General features: G+C 40.4%; 1 protein-coding gene across 1 annotated transcript in view; it reads left to right on the forward strand.

The window, feature by feature from the left end:
- The first annotated feature begins 5,559 nt into the window (after nt 1–5,559).
- Nucleotides 5,560–24,212, forward strand: part of LOC132889752 (zinc finger protein 850-like) — a 44,304-nt gene continuing 25,651 nt past the window's right edge. The window contains exons 1-2 of the mRNA XM_060926559.1: nt 5,560–5,783; nt 18,664–19,690. Coding sequence (XP_060782542.1) covers nt 5,685–5,783; nt 18,664–19,690 — 1,126 coding nt within the window. The 5' untranslated portion in view covers nt 5,560–5,684. The remainder of the gene's footprint in view (nt 5,784–18,663; nt 19,691–24,212) is intronic.

Genomic DNA, 24,212 nt, shown 5'->3' on the forward strand with positions numbered 1-24,212 from the left:
GGCTTTTGCTAAAACCTTATTCTTTTGTTATATGCCCTCAAAATTAACCCCAGGCCACGTTAAATTAATGTTCAACTCAACAATGAAATAAGCTTAGCCTAATGGGGTATTCTTGGTTGATGATGAATTGTTTGCAATATTTGCTCCCTCCCCAGACACAATGGACATCAGGACATTCTTTACAAAGAAGCGGAAAGTCAGTCAGAATTTCCCCACAGGACAGGGATTTTTTGTCTCAATGGAAATGTTCGTGCAGTTAGCTGGCTAGTCAATGTTAGGAGATGTATCAGCTAGCTTAATGTTAGCTATCATTTAATTCAAACCCAGTAGGCCGACCTTATTGTAATGCCAAGAATGAGGTCAAGTCTGCTCTGATGATATTTATTGATTCCTTGTTTTGTCTGGTCTTTGCCAGTGTTCTGGAAAGTAACATGGGAAATCCGTGTATGGGGAAGGAATAGTAGAAAGGAAAGCAATGGAGAGAGATGGATGTTATTCCAGGTGGATTGTGAAGGAAAGGGGGATAAAAGTTATGAAGTGGTAGAAATTGTGGTGGCACCAATGTAAGACGTCAGTTATAGCTATAAATCTATTTGTTGTACTAATCTGTAAATGTTACTGTAGTACCACCATTGCATGTAGATTGACAAAACTGCACTTGTTCATTGTGTGAAGTTCTCTTTTATGTGTCATTGCTTGACACAGTGTAATTTTGTGCTATGAAGACTGCATGATGCCATGTCATTTTTGTTATGAGTATCGCTAAATCGGAAGAATGTAAAATGCACCCACTAAAGTCACTGCTGGTGGTGAACAAAATTGCACCTGTTCATTGTGTGAAGTTATTTTTTGTGTGTCGCCGTTGCTTGACACAGTGTGATTGTGTGTTATGAAGTTTGCATGATGCCACGTCATACCTGTTCATTGTGTGAAATTATGAATATTCTTATTTTAAAACATACAGTTGAGTGTCACTATTGCTTGGCACAGTGGCATGTTGTGTTACATCTAAAACTAAATAAAAAAGGAAACACAAAATAAAAAGTAAAATGCACCCATAAAGTCATTGTTGGTGATAAATTGTGTCATGTTCATCTCATTATCTTAGGCAGAGCAGTGGGTTTAAAAACAGGCTGATGAATATATGGACTAGTTGAATGAGGACTTATTGTTGAGTCTCTAAAATAGTCATTGAATTAAGTGACTTTTGTAAGTAAAATTAGGTGTTTAACAACCTGTTAAAAATACACCAGAATGCAGGAAATGGCATCTAATTAATTAAAACTTTTATGGGGGAGGACCCCCAGACCCCCCACCAGTGTGTGTCCCCCACATTAAAAATGCTTCTGACACCCCTGAAGTGGTAGGTGTAGTAGAGAAGGATGTGGAAGACAGGGAGCAATGGAGACGAAAGATCTGCTGTGGCGACCCCTGATCAGGAGCAGCCAAAAGAAGAACAAGTCAAGTCAAGTTGATTTGTATAGCGCTTTTAACAATAAACATTGTCGCAAAGCAGCTTTACAGAATTTGAACGACTTAAAATATGAGCTAATTTTATCCCTAATCTATCCCCAATGAGCAAGCCTGTGGCAACGGTGGCAAGGAAAACTCCCTCAGACGACATGAGGAAGAAACCTCGAGAGGAACCAGACTCAAAAGGGAACCCATCCTCAAGAAGAGATTTTAATTTCAATAAATCTATACTTGCCAACCCTCCCGATTTCAGTGGGATGCTCCCGATTTTAGCCTCCGTCTCCCGCCTCCGGATCATTTTTGTTAAAAACTGGATAATCTCCCGGGTTTTGGGAAATCCCTACCGCCAAGTTAAAAATACTCCCAATTATGTCCAATCAGAATCATATGAGAAACACTGCTGACGTCAACTGATTTTTAACCAATCAACGAACAGAACGACAGACAGTCACTTCCGTAATGTAGGATTCACCCAGGCTGTCCGACATTTTTTACAAGCAGTCATTCATCATGGCCACTAAACCCAATACCAAACGGCAAAAATATGAATGCAAATACCAGGTCGCATGGCAGAATGAATTTCCATGGATAAGCAAATGTTCGACCAGCCAGTTACACATTTTAAGGTAAAGATACCTTAAATCAGAATATAATGGACATTTGAGTGTGAAATTAAACTGGTCTTCCATACCATTTCAGAAACAAACTGTATAACTTCTAAAGTGTTTAGTGAAATTTTGCATGACAGAGAATGTGTTTGGTGAGTGTATTTGAATAGTGTGGGAGTGTCTTCGTGCTATTTTGAATTTATGTTTGAAAGTTTTAAGCGAAAGTTTACAAGTGAATTATCTGGAAAGTGATGGATTTTGATCGAGTTTTGAGGTTTTAAGTGAATGATTACTAGTGAATGTATTTTGGTAGTACTAAAATTTTGCATTTAAGTGAATTTCTTTGTGAAGTATATTTTTGATAGTATGGTAGTATTTATAGTGCCATTTTTACATTTTGTTTGAAAACTTTCAAAGTTTGCAAATGAGCAAATTCCTTTGCTGCATTCCGATCGGATTTTGATAGGATTTCTAGTGTTTTTTAAAAATTCTGTTGGAAAGTGTTTCGTGAGAGAGATGCATTTTAGTAGTACTAAGACAGTGCAGTATTTATTTAATTGAGTTGTTACTATTTTGGTTAAATCTTATTACAATTTTATTTAATTTATATATGATATTATAGTTCTCTGTATTTTTACATGAGCTTACAGAAGGAAACCACATTTGATGCAATCCAGTAATACTTTCATTCACTGTGATTATTTTAAGAAATGATACACATTCTTCTACAGCATCACTTGTGTTATTTTCTGTGGGTCTCTGTATGTATACAATATTCAGGCATGAGATTTTTCAGCTAAAAATCTGATTTAAGACTTCCCTTTCGTTGTTATTATATTAAAATTCAAGACGAGTATTATTTCAGATTTTTCACTCTGAGCTCTCTCATGATACATGAATCCCATAACCTATAGTAATTGATAGAACAAAATCAATAATTCAAAAACTCTTTAATTGTATAAATTTCAAATGGTTTGCAATTAATTGGGATCCACTGTTTTTATCGTTTCAACTGCGCATCATACCCTCGTCCAATTGAAAAGGTCGTTCACGCACTTTTCTCCCCCATGAGAATTTTGAAAAGTTGGCAAGTGTGCCATAAAGTCATTGTTGGTGATAAATTTTGTCACGTTCATCTCATTATCTTAGGCAGAACAGTGGGTTTAAAAACAGGCTGATGAATATATGGACTAGTTGAATGAGGACTTATTGTTGAGTCTCTAAAATAGCCATTGAATTAAGTGACTTTTGTAGGTAAAATTAGGTGTTTAACAACCTGTTAAAAATACACCAGAATGCAGGAAATGGCATCTAATTAATTAAAAATTTTATGGGGGAGAACCCCCACCAGTGTGTCCCCCCCACATTAAAAATGCTTCTGACAGCCCTGAAGTGGTAGGTGTGGTAGAGAAGGATGTGGAAGACAGGGAGCAATGGAGACGAAAGATCCGCTGTGGTGATCCCTGATCAGGAGCAGCCAAAAGTAAAACAAGTCAAGTTTATTTGTTTAGCGCTTTTAACAATAAACATCGTCGCAAAAGCAGCTTTATAGAATTTGAACGACTTAAAATATGAGCTAATTTTATCCCTAATCTATCCCCAATGAGCAAGCCTGTGGCGACGGTGGCAAGGAAAAACTCCCTCACGACAACATCCATCTGCCAGATACTGCTGAAGTTTTCCAGCCCAAAATATGTTCAAAACCCACCAAAATGCACTTGAAACCGCTCAACTGGGCGGGAAACCTCCCAATCTGGCAACACTGTGTAGGCACTGCTGATGGTAGTAACACACGTTTGTGCTGAACTGAACACCCACGAGATTCTTTTAAGCTGGGAAGGGTGTCAAAACAATCCAAATCGAAGTGTTCAGAGCACAGGACGGATGTTGGTGAGGGCTCCCACTTGTCACAAGTGCGCCTGACTTGCTTCACCCACTTCGCATGCAGCTCGGGATCTCTGGGAAACTTGAATAAACTTACCCCATCCTTGTAGGTTTTGGAGCAAAAGCCGGCAACACAACGCGAAGGCATAATAACTAATATATATATAATATAATAATGTATAATAATAATACTAATAATGACAAACTGAACACCTGTCGCATCAACAACAAACTGGTAAGTTAGGAGGAAAGTTCTTTCGCTGATGTCATATAGCTCCTCCTCCTCTTTCGTCTCCTGGGTGCTGCAGCCCCGTCAAATTTGCCCAAATAGAGATCTTGCAGTCACGTGACCGGAAAGTACACAACCGCCATCTTGTCGGTCAAAAACACCGCTGAATACTGCTGCACTCGTGTACAGAATGGATCAATTTCAACCGACGGACTACACGGCTCATTTTTCTAATGAACAGATAACTAGATATATGTCTAAAATAAACGATCTACAGATTAGTGACCCTTATGGCTTACCGGACTGAGTTTTCACGACTGGATTTTGAACTGCCAGCGGAATACCCAGACGTGTATAATTACCTCATTAACTTTCTCTCGATGTTCAGTGGTGAAGCACTGCGTGGCTATAAATCTCTGGACAGTTATCTTTACAGAAATTCAGGATTTGTCAGCGACTCAGATGTGGCATCTTGTAAACAAGAATCCTCATTGGATGGGTAAGTCACTTAAGTATTGAGTATAGCACTGACCAGCCGATTATAGAATAGAATAAGGTAATTCCAGCTGTAATTCCAAATCGTCCGTCTTGTTTACATGGATCTGGCGTTGGAGAGGTAGAGGCTTGGCAGTGGAGGTTTGAGTGGCTGTTTTCTGAGCTTAGTCAACAGGCCGGCTCTACAGCCTCGCTTTTGCTTCCGCTCCCGGCGCCGCCTCCTTCGCTTTGCTTCCGATAACAATCCACGGAGACCCTGCTGGTCTCGCTATCTCGTCCGGAATGTTGTGCATGCGATGGAAATCGCTACAAACCGTCATTTTCTGCTGGAAACCAATGTCCAGTAAGTCCATACGGTTGTAGTGGATATTGAAGTCCAGTACAGACGAACAACACGCAAAAATACACACAAAAAACATAAAAAACGTGCACAGGTAGGGAGAGCTTGTAGCCGCAGCCGTTGTAGTAGAATTGTATATAGTAGGGTTTTCCAGAAGAAAAGGTAGAAGTAAAAGCAGAAGTAGAACCAGAAGTAGAAGTAGAAGGCGGAATATGGCGTTTGACCGACAAGATGGCGTCTGTCACAATCTGGATCGGCTGTGACGTCACATGCAAGTGCTCCATAGCCGCGTTTTTTATCATAACTTGTAAAATAGGTGCCTTCGTGAATTAATATATGGATCATCGGGAATTACTTTTTATGTTATAAAACATCGCCAAAGATGTCAAAAACGTGTCATCAGCACTTTAAATTGTAGCACATGGAGGTTATAAACAGGTTCAGCATGGTCAAAAACCAACCCAAGCTTGGGAAGGTGGTTTTATCCCAGCGCGAGAGCACTGAGCTCAGAATCTCGCGAGAGGCGGCGAGATTCAACATGGCGGCGCCCTGCTTCGAAAACTTTACTGATTAATAACAAACAAAAACGCTCCGAATCTCATACAACTGAAGCCACCTTATACGTTCTTTGGACAGTTGCTTTGCGGAAAATATAATGACAGACATTTGCAAGTTCGTAGATTCTATTAAACCTGAGAAACGAGATGAAGACTCTTCTCCAGACCCTGAGGATGTGAATACAGGCTTGGTCCAAGTGAGTCTATTTCAGTCCAAATTAAAATCCGAATTAACTGTGTATATCTCGGTATTTTTATGTGTAGTCTTGAGGAAAGACACGGAAATAGGGCTTTTATTGTACATATGTGCACATGACAAACTGTTCTCAGGCCTAGAAATTCATATGTTTTTTTCACCAGCCAGCCGGACTAGTTCCCTTCCACAGTAACTCGCCAAACAGAAAATCAACTCGCCAAAATTTGTTCATGTATGAATTTTACTTCTGTCAAAAGGCAGATTCTACCATAACAGAGGCCAGTTAAGTCCCATCTCCTTAAATTGCTGAATTGATTATTTTGATCATTCTGTTAAGTTTTTCTAGTAGCATTTGGGGTCTTGGACATTGACAGTAAATTTTAGGACAGTAGTCCTGGTAACTAATTAATAAAAGCCTGGCATGACAGACATGCTAAATGACAATAGAAACACATCGGTTTCTATCATCAAAATCTGACAGACAAACTAACGTCTACCGTCATATTCTGACAGACACTCTAGATCAGGGGTGGGCAATTATTTTTTCCATGGGGCCACATGAAAAACAGAAAATTTAGTGGAGGGCCGGACCAAAAGGCTGAACTAAATTCTGCATAATATTAATTGTATTTCTTTATATAAAGCAGTAAATAACATTGTTTTTACAAGCTGCTAAGACTGGTAAGAGTATGGAAAAAATGACAAAAAATGTCATTTATTCAATCAAATTTCCCAAAACAATGGTTAACAAAATGTGAATGTTTGTACCATATTTTTCAGTCACATTCACACCAAAACACAATAAAGACATCACAATATTGTCTTTCTACTCCAAATATCAAGCAAGATACATGATATTATAATAATGATGCCCACATTTGTAGTCTAATCACCTCATTTGGTGTTTTTCAGTTTTTCGGATCTGCCCTCCGCAAACTAAACACACGGCTTTATCTCTGACTTCAGTAAATAAATACTTAGCAGTCCATGTTTTGTTGAAAGCCCTGCATTCGGCATCTACCTTTCTTCTTTTTGCGGACATTTTGGGGGCTAAAGTCTTCTTGTGATCTGCTCGCAACAACGTTGATTCGGTGTAGGTATCAGATCTACAGATTGGCTCGGGCTCCGGCGCCTGCTGGTGACGTCACACTATGTGATTGGCTGGACCGTTTGAAGGATGACGTGCAAGTTTGTGGTTGGTCTGGACAAATTACGGAAGTAGTTATTGCGGGATTAGGTTTTGTGGGATTTCATATCATGCTCATGTCGTGCGCGTTGCGTTTTTGTTGAACACAACTTCAAAATAAAAGCAATCCACTTTCAGTCCATGCATGAGGTAAAATTAGAAAATACGTTTATTTTGTAATTTCTAATTAACCTTACGCGGGCCAGTCAGAATGAACCAAAGGGCCGGATGAGGCCCGCGGGCCGTAAAATGCCCAGGTCTGCTCTAGATGACAATAGCAACAAAACTGTTTCTTACATTATTAATCTGACAAATTTAGTAATAATATTAAATACCTCATCACTAGAACCAAATAATAAAATAAAATATTGAAATAAAAAAGAAATTTATTTTCAAAATTGAAATATCAACAATAATTGTCAGAACAGTGACGATAGACACGACTATGTCGCTTTCGCGGGGAAATAACACATTGAAATGGCCTGTCGGCTGAAAGGGTCGCAAGTGGCTCTGATTTATCTCAACTTACGATAGTTTTCCTCCAGAAAAATTTAAATATGAATGCACAAATATATTCTCAATGTTTCTATCGTCAGGATAGCTGACAGAAAATCTTACCTTGATTTATTTGATGAAATCTAGCTGTCAGAACTCCAAGTCTTGCCCGGAAGTAAATGTCTGCTGTCACAAAAATCATGCGCAGTAGAATTTCCTCTTTGCGTCAGTCAACATGTGCGTGGCGAGGGCTTGAATTTTGCTGTCGTCAGGTGCATTTGACTGACAGACTGACGATAGCATTTTTTAAAAATAACTGTGGGCTTCTCTCGTGAACGAAATAGTTTTTTCGCTGTTAATCTATTTCAACTCTACCTGTTGACACCCAAAAATGATAAAGCCTGCTTCCACACGATAACTACCAAAGATCCATAACGGCCGAGTCTATCGTCAGGTCATCTGACAGAAATTCACTGACGATAGCAACAGGGATAATGAAAGGGATTTTTAAAATGGGAGTTATGTCTGTCAGATATGTCAAAGAAATAGAACTTTATTCTTTAAAAATCTTTTATTGATGTACTCAGTGTATTTTTAAATGACGTGCTGTTTTAGACGACCAAATACCGTATTTTCAATCTTGAAAATATTACCTCACTGAAAAAAGGACAAGAAAAATTTCTTATTTTGTGGGCAAGTGGTTAATGGATCTAGTTACAGTAGAATCTGCCAAAAATAACGCAAAAGAGCAGGCCTAGATATTAAGCATTTACCACTGGTGGCCCACTGGGCCAGTGGAATTGAAGTTACTGGCCCAAATGGAAAATGTGGTGCCCCGAAAGCGTGCGGTACCCAAACCACGGCTGCCGCTGCAAGCACCACAGGTGCTTGCACAAAGAGGGGGGTCCGGGGGCCCTCCCCCGGAAAATTTTGATTTTTCAATTCATATTCGTGCATTCTGGTGCATTTTAAGGTGAAATTAATGAAAATAAGATTATTCATATTTTGTTAACATTATTATATCTTTCTTTGTTCACATTGATATTTTATTGTTTGCATTTCTTGTTCTATCAATTTCTTAGTTACATTTAAAAATTCCCTTTGTTCTTGTTCTCTGTTCGTTTAACACATGCTGTTGATTACTGTTTTACATTAACAATTGTTTTGTATAAGTTTTAGAATAAGCTAAGTTTTGCCTCACCATGCAACTAGCTTGTTTATAGAATAAGCTTTGCCTGTAACCCACCCTGTGTGATGTAGACATATTTTCCTTTTTTTGTCATGGTTTCAACTTTGGCTCATATATTCTCAACATTGTAGATATTGAATTCTCACCACTGTAGATATTCTTAACCTGTGTTCACATATATACCGGTACGATAGTGGTATAACTGTATCGATACAAAGTATACCGGTACAGTTTAGTGCGTCTGTCCACACTAGCGAGAAATGTTTGCGGTTTTCTTTCATGGTCGCTGAAATGCGCGTGCGCGAAAAATGTTTCCGTGGTTACCGAGTAACTTCCTTCCGAGAATATGGCGGATGAAGCAACGTGTGTGCGCTTTTTGCTGTCAATGTACAGTCTGTATTTCTGGTGGTCATTTATTCAGTGGAATGGTATAAAACACGCGAGGCAGTTGAGAAAGAAACAAAGAAAACGAATCTCCGTTCTTCACTATTTTATTCAGCGAAGACAGCGAAGAAGTAGGAATGGTTCATTGCGCATGCGCATTATATTTGTATCGATACAGAACCGCTTCATCTGTCCACGCTTTATAACCCTAATTACCTGTTAATCAGCTAATTAACAGGTATGCTTAGGTTAGCCAAGAAGGGGTGAAATGTTGTATTTTTTTAATAAGACAAGCTATAAACACCAAACTTTCAGGATATGCCCTTGGGGGAACTAGTAGTAAATTTTTTGCAAATTCAGCTCATTTGCATAAACTGTTGCTATGGCAACAGCAGATACCCAAGCAACTGGGAGTATACTGGGTTTAGCATGGTCTGGTTGTACCAGAGAGGGTCAGAATAGTTATTATTTGTTGTAATGAACTAATGTAGCCCTATTTTGGCTATTTTGATAGATTTCATCATCTTTGGATATTTGAATAATATAATATATGGGATCAGATCTAATTTACCACATTATTTTATTTGTTCTTCTATTTCAGTCATAGCAACCAACATTTATACTTTATTCTTTAATCACTAAAAGTTGATACATGTGTAGCCATATTTCTTGGCAGTGTATCCTGAAATTTTGATATTAATATACAAAGTCTGAACGATTTTACACCGTCTGAAGCTAAAGCACGTGTGTTTAAATGCTGTTTTAGGATTTGGCGCCATATTTGGCAAGTTGTAAACCGAGCGTGACGTCGCGCGCTCTGATTGGCTGCTGAGTTCAAAATGAAGCCGTTCGTTAACACCCGATAGTTAATTTATGCGTGATCTTATTTAAACTGTTTACCTGGCCTTTGGCCAGGTTGGGGAGCATGGAGTTTAAACATATTTCTATTTGAATTTCACCATTCTGATGGTCTCCTTGCTGCAACCGTCTTCGTCTACAAGATGCTATTTTCCTGCCAAAATGACGCTTCCGAACAGCGCTTCCGAACAGCGCTTCCGAACAGCGCTTCCGAACAGCGCTTCCGAACAGCGCTTCCGAACAGCGCTTCCGAACAGCGCTTCCGAACAGCGCTTCCGAACAGCGCTTCCGAACAGCGCTTCCGAACAGCGCTTCCGAACAGCGCTTCCGAACAGCGCTTCCGAACAGCGCTTCCGAACAGCGCTTCCGAACAGCGCTTCCGAACAGCGCTGAACATCTCCGAAGATGCACGAAGACGACACACTCCTGCCACGGAGCGGAGTGGAGCGTGACGAAAACAAAGATGACAGACCTCGTATCGAAAAGATGCATTTTACGAACAATTTCTTCACAATTCTGGGTAAAATATGAGTAATAAAATGTTAATTTGTATCGAAAACGTACTGGCCCGCCCGGGCCACTGTTTGGCCAAATTTAGTGGCCCGAACTGGCCCGAAAGACGTAAAAAAACACCGCCGGGCCATCGGGCAAGTGCTAATGTCAAGCCCTGAAAGAGAGTAGTTACCATTGTTCATGACTAATGCGCATTTATTTCAAGACCCGAGTATTTTGATATTTTTGTTAAATACATAAATGAGAACAACACAGAGCACCATAATATAATATCAACAAATAATAATATATTGGAAAACTCAACTTGGTGTATGAGTATTGAAAACAAATATACTTACTATCATGACTATAGCACCCAAAATATGTCCAACGTGCTTTCTGTATTTAACCATTTATGAGAGAAAAAGCATTCGGAGCTCCATATTGACTAGGAATCAACTTGAAAAAAATTTATTATTCCATAAAAATCGTATCGCAGTCAAGGCCTACCCTGCTCCCACGTTTGCTTATAAGTCCTTTGTCGTTTCTCCTTCTCGTACGCTTTATCATGGAGACTTACGCCCCCTTGAACCATATGTCAAAGACACTGTAAAAAACCTTGGTGTAACTTTAGACTGTAATTTTAAATTGGAGAAACAAATAAATACAGTTGTAAAATCTAGTTTTTTTTTTCCAGTTAAGGCTTTTATCCAAGGTTAAGCCCTTCTTATCCCTCAAAAACTTTGAGATGGCTATTCAGGCCTTTGTCTCTTCCCGCCTAGACTACTGCAATGCCCTATACAGTTAGGTCCATAAATATTTGGACAGAAACAACATTTCTCATTTTGATTCTGTACATAACCACAATGAATTTTGAACAAAACAATTCAGATGCAGTTGAAGTTCAGACTTTCAGCTTTAATTCAGTGGGTTGAACAAAATGATTGCATAAAAATGTGAGGAACTAAAGCATTTTTAAACACAATCCCTTCATTTCAGGGGCTCAAAAGTAATTGGACAAATTAAATAATTGTAAATAAAATGTTCATTTCTAATACTTGGTTGAAAACCCTTTGTTGGCAATGACTGCCTGAAGCCTTGAACTCATGGACATCACCAGACGCTGTTTCCTCCTTTTTAATGCTCTGCCAGGCCTTTACTGCAGCGGTTTTCAGTTGCTGTTTGTTTGTGGGCCTTTCTGTCTGAAGTTTAGTCTTTAACAAGTGAAATGCATGCTCAATTGGGTTGAGATCAGGTGACTGACTTGGCCATTCAAGAATATTCCACTTCTTTGCTTTTATAAACTCCCGGGTTGCTTTGGCTTTGTTTTGGGTCATTGTCCATCTGTATTATGAAACGCCAACCAATCAGTTTGGCTGCATTTGGCTGGATTTGAGCCTCCACCGTGTTTTACAGATGATGTGGTATGCTTTGGATCATGAGCTGTACCACGCCTTTACCAGACTTTTTTCTTTCCATCATTCTGGTAGAGGTTGATCTTGGTTTCATCTGTCCAAAGAATGTTCTTCCAGAACTGTGCTGGCTTTTTTAGATGTTTTTTAGCAAAGTCCAATCTAGCCTTTTTATTCTTGAGGCTTATGAGTGGCTTGCACCGTGCAGTGAACCCTCTGTATTTACTTTCATACAGTCTTCTCTTTATGGTAGATTTGGATATTGATGGGCCTACCTCCTGGAGAGTGTTGTTCACTTGGTTGGCTGTTGTGAAGGGGTTTCTCTTCACCATGGAAATTATTCTGCAATCATCCACCACTGTTGTCTTCAATGGGCGTCCAGGTCTTTTTGCATTGATGAGTTCATCAGTGCTTTCTTTCTTTCTCAGGATGTACCAAACTGTAGATTTTGCTACTCCTAATATTGTAGCAATTTCTCGGATGGGTTTTTTCTGTTTTCGCAGCTTAAGGATGGCTTGTTTCACCTGCACGGAGAGCTCCTTTGACCGCATGTTTTCTTCACAGCAGAATCTTCCAAATGCAAGTACCACACCTCAAATCAACTCCAGGCCTTTTATCTACTTAATTGAGAATGACATAACGAAGGAATTGCTCACACCTGCCCATGAAATAGCCTTTGAGTCAACTGTCCAATTACTTTTGGTCCCTCTAAAAACAGGGTGGCACATGTTGAGGAGCTGAAACTCCTAAACCCTTCATCCAATTTTAATGTGGATAACCTCAAATGAAAGCTGAAAATCTGGACTTTATGTCCATGTCCATTATATAATGGGCGTTTGTACTTCCTCTGCAAACTGAGGAGAGCAATAGCCCCGGCCCCCATCATGCACACTTTCTACAGAGGCACCATCGAGAACATTCTGAGCAGCTGCATCACCGTGTGGTACGGCGCCTGCACCGTGTCCTGCTGCAAGTCTGTGCAGCACATCGTGAGAGCAGCTGAGAGGATCATTGGTGTCTCTCTCCCTTCTCTAATGGATATTTATAACTCCCGCCTCACCCACAAAGCCATCAGGATTGCAGGTGACCCCACCCACCCATCTCACAGCCTCTTCAGCCTGCTGCCATCGGGGAGGAGACTGCGGAGTCTCCGGGCCAAAACCAGCAGGCTCAAGAACAGTTTCTTTCACCAGGCGGTCAGGAGGCTCAACTCCCTCCCTGTTCTGCCCCTCCTCCCCCCTCTGCCCCCTGCCACAGATTCTGCTCGCACACCCCCCTGCCCCCCCTTCAGCATCTGACATGTCACCCTCACAGTCCCCCCCCCCCCCCCCCCCCCAAACACACACACACACACACATACATACATACATCTCATCGTTCATTAACACACTGAACTCAGGGACCGCACATCTCACTTTACCTCGCTCATTTGCACTATTCTGCACTACCTCACCTTAACAGCTGGGGACTGAGGAGACAAGTTGCTCAAGTTTAGGGATAGGAATGTTAACCCATTCTTGTCTAATGTGCGATTCTAGTTGCTCAACTGTCTTAGGTCTTTTTTGTCGTATCTTCCGTTTTATGATGCGCCAAATGTTTTCTATGGGTGAAAGATCTGGACTGCAGGCTGGCCAGTTCAGTACCCGGACCCTTCTTCTACGCAGACATGATGCTGTAAGTGATGCAGTATGTGGTTTGTCATTGTCATGTTGGAAAATGCAAGGTCTTCCCTGAAAGAGACGTCGTCTGGATGGGAGCATATGTTGCTCTAGAACCTGGATATACCTTTCAGCATTGATGGTGTCTTTCCAGATGTGTAAGCTGCCCATGCCACATGCACTAATGCAACCCCATACCATCAGAGATGCAGGCTTCTGAACTGAGCGCTGATAACAACTTGGGTCGTCCTTCTCCTCTTTAGTCCGAATGACACGGCGTCCCTGATTTCCAGAAAGAACTTCAAATTTTGATTCGTCTGACCACAGAACAGTTTTCCACTTTGCCACAGTCCATTTTAAATGAGCCTTGGCCCAGAGAAGACGTCTGCGCTTCTGGATCATGTTTAGATACGGCTTCTTCTTTGAACTATAGAGTTTTAGCTGGCAACGGCGGATGGCACGGTGAATTGTGTTCACAGATAATGTTCTCTGGAAATATTCCTGAGCCCATTTTGTGATTTCCAACACAGAAGCATGCCTGTATGTGATGCAGTGCCGTCTAAGGGCCCGAAGATCACGGGCACCCAGTATGGTTTTCCGGCCTTAACCCTTACGCACAGAGATTCTTCCAGATTGTCTGAATCTTTTGATGATATTATGCACTGTAGATGATGATATGTTCAAACACTTTGCAATTTTACACTGTCGAGCTCCTTTCTGATATTGCTCCACTATTTGTCGGCGCAGAATTAGGGGGATTGGTGATCCTCTTCCCATCTTTACTTCTGAGAGCTGCTGCCACTCCAAGATGCTCTTTTTATACCCAGTCATGTTAATGACCTATTGCCAATTGACCTAATGAGTTGCAATTTGGTCCTCCAGCTGTTCCTTTTTTGTACCTTTAACTTTTCCAGCCTCTTATTGCCCCTGTCCCAACTTTTTTGAGATGTGTTGCTGTCATGAAATTTCAAATGAGCCAATATTCGGCATGAAATTTCAAAATGTCTCACTTTCGACATTTGACATTGATGTTCTATTGTGAATACAATATCAGTTTTTGAGATTTGTAAATTATTGCATTCCGTTTTTATTTACAATTTGTACTTTGTCCCAACTTTTTTGGAATCGGGGTTGTATCATGGATAAAAACAATTAAATGTTTGGACTGCAGAAGTTCATAATTAAAATACCTTTCCTGCATTTATATGTTTATTAATGATATGGAAAATATAACCTCCGTGAATAAAAGATCCGTACTTTTGTATTATATTTTTCATTTTCCGTGAATCTGCCATATTTTGTACATGGTGGCATTATGGCAAATGGACTTGTCATAAGAAAAGGCAATCAAAAATCTAATCTGTGGGGTGACCTGAAGAGGGCTGTGTACAGGAAATGCCCAGCCAGTTTGACAGAGTTGGACTGATTTTGCAAGGAAGAATGGCAAAATACTGCTTAGTTAAAAGAACGTCTGCTGTGATGTAATCTAAAGGTGCCTCAACTAAATATTATTTTAGATGTGTGCACACTTTTATGCAACCAGTTTATTGTACTTTTATTTATTTATTTATTTATTTTTGGCTAAAATGCTTCTTATTATTTTTCACTTGAATTTATAGGATGCGATTTCTTATAGATTTATCTTGGCTTATTATATCGCCATTTTATTGCGGTTGTTTAGACTTTTTATATCAACTGTATGTAGTCTGTGCAATTTAGGAAGGCTTTTTTTTTTTTTTGCCTCTCTTACCAGCTTGTTTTTGTTTGTCATTCATGAATAAAGCAGAGGAAATACTGTATGTTTAGCTGAGCAACAGCTATCCAAACGCTTCGAAGAGCGCAAAAAGCTTTCAGTGACCAATCTCAGCATCGAATGGTTTAATCAGGAAGCGTCCAATGGGTCAATCTACACTTTATATACAGGTTAATAGTGCTGGTCACTAAATTGGGATCACGGGAGGTCAGTGAAGAGGGATTCAAGATGCATGAAAAGGAAGGATGAGAACAGCTATCTCGGCTTACCACACGTTAAAGGCAAACAAAACACAAAAAATAAACGGCGCTTCCCGATCATGGCAAGTGCCCTGATGTGCTCCGCGCACATTTAAATGAAAAATAATAAAACTTTATAACAACAGTTTGTCAAGTCAAGTTTATTTGTATCGCGCTTTTAACAATAAACATTGTCGCCAAGCAGCTTTACAGAATTTGAATGACTTAAAACATGAGCTAATTTTATCCCTAATCTATCCCCAATGAGCAAGCCTGTGGCGACGGTGGCAAGGAAAAACTCCCTCAGACGACATGAGGAAGAAACCTCGAGAGGAACCAGACTCAAAAGGGAACCCATCCTCATTTGGGCAACAACAGACAGCATGACTATAATATTAACAGTTTTAACATGAAGACAGTTTCGTTGATGATGTAACTCTTTATTGATGGAAACTTGAGTGCAAAACTGTTCATGACAACTGCAGTCCTAAAGTTAGCAAGTCAACTGTAGTCCTCAGCCATAAAAGCATTACTGTAAGAGTCCAGAGTAATTAACCGGTTGACGTTGATTCGGTCAACCATCGGTCAAACGGTCATCGGTTAACATCCCCACTCCCCATCCAACCTGATGGAGCTTGCAAGGATATGCCAAGAGGAACGGGCAAAAATGTCCAGCAACAAGTGTGCCAAACTCGTAGCTTCTTTCCCAAGATGCCTTGGAGCTGTAATTGCTGTCAAAGGTGCATTAACCAAGTATTAGGCTAAGGGTGTGTACAGATCTGTAACCCCTAAATAACCTATTTTTGTCATTAAAATAAAATTGCATGTTTTCTAAAAAAAAGTTTTTACTTCATAATAACTGATGATCGTATGTAGATGTTTGAGGCAAAAAATGAACTCAATCTATTGTAGAATAAGTCTGTAACGTAATAAAACGTGGAGAAGGTGAAAGGGGTGTGCAGACTTTCTGGCTTGATTGTACTTGATTGTACTCGTAAACAATGACTGTTATCATACAACCCCGATTCCAAAAAAGTTGGGACAAAGTACAAATTGTAAATAAAAACGGAATGCAATAATTTACAAATCTCAAAAACTGATATTGTATTCACAATAGAACATAGACAACATACCAAATGTCAAAAGTGAGACATTTTGAAATTTCATGCCAAATATTGGCTCATTTGAAATTTCGTGACAGCAACACATCTCAAAAAAGTTGGGACGGGGCAATAAGAGGCTGGAAAAGTTAAAGGTACAAAAAAGGAACAGCTGGAGGACCAAATTGCAACTCATTAGGTCAGTTGGCAATAGGTCATTAACATGACTGGGTATAAAAAGAGCATCTTGGAGTGGCAGCGGCTCTCAGAAGTAAAGATGGGAAGAGGATCACCAATCCCCCTAATTCTGCGCCGACAAATAGTGGAGCAATATCAGAAAGGAGTTCGACAGTGTAAAATTGCCAAGAGTTTGAACATATCATCATCTACAGTGCATAATATCATCAAAAGATTCAGAGAATCTGGAAGAATCTCTGTGCGTAAGGGTCAAGGCCGGAAAACCATACTGGGTGCCCGTGATCTTCGGGCCCTTAGACGGCACTGCATCACATACAGGCATGCTTCTGTATTGGAAATCAGAAAATGGGCTCAGGAATATTTCCAGAGAACATTATCTGTGAACACAATTCACCGTGCCATCCGCCGTTGCCAGCTAAAACACTATAGTTCAAAGAAGAAGCCGCATCTAAACATGATCCAGAAGCGCAGACGTCTTCTCTGGGCCAAGGCTCATTTAAAATGGACTGTGGCAAAGTGGAAAACTGTTCTGTGGTCAGATGAATCAAAATTTGAAGTTCTTTGTGGAAATCAGGGACGCCGTGTCATTCGGACTAAAGAGGAGAAGGATGACCCGAGTTGTTATTGGCGCTCAGTTCAGAAGCCTGCATATCTGATGGTATGGGGTTGGATTAGTGCATGTGGCATGGGCAGCTTACACATCTGGAAAGACACCATCAATGCTGAAAGGTATATCCAGGTTCTAGAGCAACATATGCTCCCATCCAGACAACGACGTCTCTTTCAGGGAAGACCTTGCATTTTCCAACATGACAATGCCAAACCACATACTGCATCAATTACAGCATCATGGCTGCGTAGAAGAAGGGTCCGGGTACTGAACTGGCCAGCCTGCAGTCCAGATCTTTCACCCATAGAAAACATTTGGCGCATCATAAAACGGAAGATACAACAAAAAAGACCTAAGACAGTTAAGCAACTAGAATCGCACATTAGACAAGAATGGGTTAACATTCCTATCCCTAAACTTGAGCAACTTGTCTCCTCAGTCCCCAGACGTTTACAGACTGTTGTAAAGAGAAAAGGGGATGTCTCACAGTGGTAAACATGGCCTTGTCCCAACTTTTTTGAGATGTGTTGTTGTCATGAAATTTAAAATCACCTAATTTTTCTCTTTAAATGATACATTTTCTCAGTTTAAACATTTGATATGTCATCTATGTTCTATTCTGAATAAAATATGGAATTTTGAAACTTCCACATCATTGCATTCTGTTTTTATTTACAATTTGTACTTTGTCCCAACTTTTTTGGAATCGGGGTTGTAGCAATATGCTTCTTGCCGTCTAAAAAGATCACTTTTCTCAGTGAATAAGAACAAACAAAAGTATGCCGTGTAAAAATACACAGAAAAATTTAACTTAAAAATACCGTGAGTAGCCGGCGATGGAGCATTTATAGGCAGCTAAAGGCTCCCAAAGCCTGGGTGTGAGCGTGCTCACTGTTTACGTGTGTGTTCACTGCTGCAGTGATCGGGCTTATTTTTTAAAGCCCAGCGCTTGACACCCAGACATCTTTAGGATTGTTTACAACAATTTAGAAGTGATGTATCCACTAGATCTCAGCCTCGGTGAGTCATGTAGTAAGTAAGTGACGTCACAATCTCAGATTTTCTCACGTCATTTGTACTCCGAGAACAATATTTTAACCTCGGAGAGAGTAAGATGGTCGCACCCAAGAACATTTTATTTTAAAAGGGGAAAAAAAATGAACAAGTGCACACTCGAACAGGTCTCGTACGGATATTATCTGTCCACGTAAAGGAGTTTATTTTTTGGATTTTGTTTGCCTTTAACACCAGGTGTAATCAGGACCTAATACTGTCTCACATGTTTTCTGTCTCTTGTTCTGCTGCAGAGTGAAGCATCATCACCTGGTTATCATCACACTAAAAGCTCGGAGATGCAAAAGGACAGAATTTACTCCTGCTCGCTGTGCGGAAAGAGCTTTACTCGAAAGCGTCGTCTTGAACAACACCATCTAATCCACACAGGAGAAAAGCCCCATCAGTGCTCGCAGTGCGGGAAGACCTTTTCCCAGCAGTGTCATCTTAAAACCCACCAGCGCATTCACACAGGAGAGAAACCGTATCAGTGCGCGCAGTGTGGGAAGAGTTTTTCATATGACAGTACGTTTAAAAACCACCAGCGCGTTCACACAGGAGAGAAACCGTATCAGTGCTCGCAGTGCGGGAAGAGTTTTACACAACAGAGCACCTTTAACAAGCACCAGAGCGTTCACTCTGAAGAGAAGCTGTATCACTGTTCACAGTGTGGGAAGAGTTTTACACGAAACAGTACTTTTAAAAACCACCAGCGCGTCCACACTGGAGAGAAACCGTATCACTGCTCGGAGTGTGGGAAGACTTTTACACAGCAGAGTTCTTTAAACAGCCATCAGCATGTTCACTCCAGAGAGAAGCCGTATTACTGCTCACAGTGTGGGATGAGTTTTACACGACACAATACTTTTAAAAGCCACCAGCGCATTCACACAGGAGAGAAACCGTATCGCTGCTCGGAGTGTGGCAAGAGTTTTACACAGTACAGTACTTTGAAAGGACATGAGCGCATTCACACCGGAGAGAAACCATATCACTGCTCGCAGTGTGGGAAGAGTTTTACACGAAACGGTACTTTTATAAACCACCGGCGCATTCACACCGGAGAGAAACCGTATCACTGCTCGGAGTGCGGAAAGCGTTTTTCCGTACAGACTAATTTAAAAAAACACCAGAGGATTCACACAGGAGAGAAACCATATTACTGCTCACAGTGTGGGATGAGTTTTACACAACAGAATAATTTAAAAAAGCACCAGCGCATTCATACAGGAGAGAAGCCATATCAGTGTTCGCAGTGCGGGAAGAGTTTTGCACGAAAAAGTACTTTTAAAAGACACGGGTACACTCACACGAGCAAAGCCGTGCCAGTTTATACCGTGAGGGAACGTTCACTGACAGGAGTGATTAAAAAAAAAATAAGGGAAATAAACCTCATTACTGATCAGTGTTGATGGAATTGAAAAAATAATCGACTCATTCATGTTGAATATACTCAACACACACTGTTTCCTCTGGCACTCCTTGTAAAGGTTAACTTCATTTCTAGAAATGAAGACTGAGCCTTTGGTGCTGCTTCTTTTATACCCAGTCATGTTGCCAATGTTGTTTATCCCGTGCGGGGTCGTGGAGGGCAAGCTGGAGCCTATCCCAGCTGACCATGGGCGAGAGGCCAAGTCACCAGATCATCGCAGGGCTGACACATAGAGACACAACCAACCATTCACGGTCAATTTAGACCCACCAATTAACCTAACCTGCATATGGACTGTGGGAGGAAACCCACGGGGAGAACATGCAAACTCCACACAGAAAGGCCCTCGTCGGCCGCTAGGTTCAAACCCAGAACCTTCTTGCTGCGAGGCGACAGCGCTGACCACTACACCACCGTGCCGCCATGTCACCAATTAACCTGCTTATTGTGGAATCTTCCAAAATGGTGTTCCTTGAAGACCCAATATACTTCTCAGTCTTATTTTGCCACTGTCCCAACTTTTTTTGAGTGTGTTGTAGGCATCAAATTCTAACTTCATTTATATTTACAAAATACAATTAAGTTGGTCATGAAAACTATTGAAAATCTTTTCTTTGTAATGCGATATATCGAATATACTCGATATATCTCCGAAAATTCTGTGTGAGGTACATAAAATTATTATATCGTAACTATAGAGTATTTTATGGTCATCTTCTGATTTGCGTTTGTTTCGTGTTTGTTGCGTTTGTTTAAAACCTTTTCCGGTGGTTTTCTCCCTGTCCCTGAGGCAGTAACGGGAGAGGCTGCCTAAGGTTAAAAAAAACAATAACGTCACGCACTCGGCAACCAATCCTGGGCGCCATCTCGGTGCTGAAAGGAACTTGCGGGAAGATTTCCTAGTTTCGGTTGTGCTGCCAGATTGGGCGCTTTCCTGCCCAATTTGGCGGTTTTAAGTGCGTGTTGGCGGGTTTTGAACATATTTTGGGCTGGAAACCGTCAGCAGTATCTGGCAACACTGCCAGCGGGAAGATTTCCTAGTTTCGGTTTACAGCGTTGACTCAGTTCGTGCAATCGCTGGTGCTGTATAGGCTACCGTGTAAGCTCTGTCAATTTCAGCGACAAATTTAAAATGGAAGCGGACGAATTGGTTCCTAAAAGAACTAGTAAGGGGTCAGTCATCTGGCATTTTTTGGATATCGCGAGGAGGACGTGGAACAGCAAATGCCAATTTGTAAAGTGTGCAAAAAAACCTGTCATCACGAAAGGCAGCAGCACTACAAATATATTCCATCACCTGAAAACTCACGCGGTACAGTATGAAGAGTCTCTTAAACTCCGAACTACTTGCCCACAAGCTAACCCCCCCCCACACACACACACACACACACAAGCTAAACAAATGACCATAGCAGCCTCGTTCTCCAAAGCCACCCCATATGAGAAAACGAGTCAGAGATTGAGAGCTATAACGGATGCAATCACGAACGTCATTGCCAAAGACATGATCCCAATTAGTATAGTGGAAAAACCAGGCTTCTAAAAATTACTAAACACACTCGATCCCAAATATGAGTTGCCTGGTCGCAGACATTTTACAGAGAAGGCAATACCGGAATTATACACATCTGAGAGGCAGAGCCAGAAAACATTCAGTTCAAAAGTGTGCAAAGAGAAAAATTATGTTTTGCAGATCTCTCTCTTCTCTCCCTCAATCTCTCTCTCTATTGTGGATGTTCCAGTGGTTCTCAGTAGTCAGGTTAATAGCTTGGAGATCTATTTTTTTTTAAATAATTTAATGAATGAGCACTTTTCTTATTTAGGCTAAATGTCTTTCTCAGTGTTGAGCTTGCACTTTATTGGTTTGAGCTCTGAGCAGCTCTGTATTGTGTTGCCCCTTTGTTGCAATTTTCAAGATTGTTTTTGCAGTTTGTGCCGCATCTTTGTTGAATAAAAATAGTCTTATTTCAATTCAATTGTGATTAATCACGAACACGAACATGAAAATTTAAAATGTGTTGTTGAAAACCACCTGTAAAGTTAACCAAGAATGTTATTTAATCTGCAGGGATTGTAGTGAAAACAGTAAAGAGTAAAAGTTAGATTTCATGGGGTCCTTTAGAGGAGATTTAAATACCACCCCGATTCCAAAAAAGTTGGGACAAAGTACAAATTGTAAATAAAAACGGAATGCAATAATTTACAAATCTCAAAAACTGATATTGTATTCACAATAGAACATAGACAACATATCAAATGTCGAAAGTGAGACATTTTGAAATTTCACGCCAAATATTGGCTCATTTGAAATTTCATAACAGCAACACATCTCAAAAAAGTTGGGACAGGGGCAATAAGAGGCTGGAAAAGTTAAAAGGTACAAAAAAGGAACAGCTGGAGGAACAAATTGCAACTCATTAGGTCAATTGGCAATAGGTCATTAACATGACTGGGTATAAAAAGAGCATCTTGGAGTGGCAGCGGCTCTCAGAAGTAAAGATGGGAAGAGGATCACCAATCCCCCTAATTCTGCGCCGACAAATAGTGGAGCAATATCAGAAAGCAGTTCGACAGTGTAAAATTGCAAAGAGTTTGAACATATCATCATCTACAGTGCAGAATATCATCAAAAGATTCAGAGAATCTGGAAGAATCTCTGTGCGTAAGGGTCAAGGCCGGAAAACCATACTGGGTGCCCGTGATCTTCGGGCCCTTAGACGGCACTGCATCACATACAGGCATGCTTCTGTATTGGAAATCACAAAATGGGCTCAGGAATATTTCCAGAGAACATTATCTGTGAACACAATTCACTGTGCCATCCGCCGTTGCCAGCTAAAACTCTATAGTTCAAAGAAGAAGCCGTATCTACGTAAACATGATCCAGAAGCGCAGACGTCTTCTCTGGGCCAAGGCTCATTTAAAATGGACTGTGGCAAAGTGGAAAACTGTTCTGTGGTCAGACGAATCAAAATTTGAAGTTCTTTATGGAAATCAGGGACGCCGTGTCATTCGGACTAAAGAGGAGAAGGACGACCCGAGTTGTTATCGGCGCTCAGTTCAGAAGCCTGCATCTCTGATGGTATGGGGTTGCATTAGTGCGTGTGGCATGGGCAGCTTACACATCTGGAAGGACACCATCAATGCTGAAAGGTATATCCAGGTTCTAGAGCAACATATGCTCCCATCCAGACGACGTCTCTTTCAGGGAAGACCTTGCATTTTCCAACATGACAATGCCAAACCACATACTGCATCAATTACAGCATCATGGCTGCATAGAAGAAGGGTCCGGGTACTGAACTGGCCAGTCTGCAGTCCAGATCTTTCACCCATAGAAAACATCTGGCACATCATAAAACGGAAGATATGACAAAAAAGACCTAAGACAATTGAGCAACTAGAATCCTACATTACACAAGAATGGGTTAACATTCCTATCCCTAAACTTGAGCAACTCGTCTCCTCAGTCCCCAGATGTTTACAGACTGTTGTAAAGAGAAAAGGGGATGTCTCACAGTGGCAAACATGGCCTTGTCCCAACTTTTTTGAGATGTGTTGTTGTCATGAAATTTAAAATCACCTAATTTTTCTCTTTAAATTATACATTTTCTCAGTTTAAACATTTGATATGTCATTTATGTTTTATTCTGAATAAAATATGGAATTTTGAAACTTCCACATCATTGCATTCTGTTTTTATTTACAATTTGTACTTTGTCCCAACTTTTTTGGAATCGGGGTTGTAAGAACATGTCTTTTATTATTCCAATAATAATAATAATAATAATAATTATTATTATTATTATTATAGCATTTTTCACAAATTACTACTGCCATTTCATCAGTTTGTTTACATTCTAAGTGGAGAATATTTTGTCGGAAGTTTTATATAATGTTTTTATCAAATTTGCAAAAAATAAAAATGCTCCATTTCTCAAAATCCAATGAATGTGGATAGAATAAAACAGTCATTTCACTCAATCTTGTCATACATGGTGTATAGCCAACTCTGCACTACGCGCCTCATTGGCTATCAGCTCATGTACAACTCGTATCGCTCTATCGCACCATTCTATTGGTTCTTGTCATGGTTCATAGCAATTGGCAATGAGCTCACATACTACAACAAATTGTGCCAGTGTTTGGAAAAACCAAACACACTCTGGTGATCACAAACAATGAAAACTCTGAAAAAAAAAAGATTTGTGATGACAAGAAGTTCAAGGCGACTTGATCATCCAGCATCAAAGCATCGAGGCGAGGTGAGAAGCATACATTTTGTGAAGTACGTCGGTCCGAATTCTCAATCAATTTCTTCCCATATGACACTCGGAATACAGGAGAATGTACCATTTTACTTTTTTTCAC

This window comes from Neoarius graeffei, chromosome 7 (genome assembly GCF_027579695.1).
Source record: "Neoarius graeffei isolate fNeoGra1 chromosome 7, fNeoGra1.pri, whole genome shotgun sequence".
In the NCBI taxonomy this organism is placed as follows: domain Eukaryota; kingdom Metazoa; phylum Chordata; class Actinopteri; order Siluriformes; family Ariidae; genus Neoarius; species Neoarius graeffei.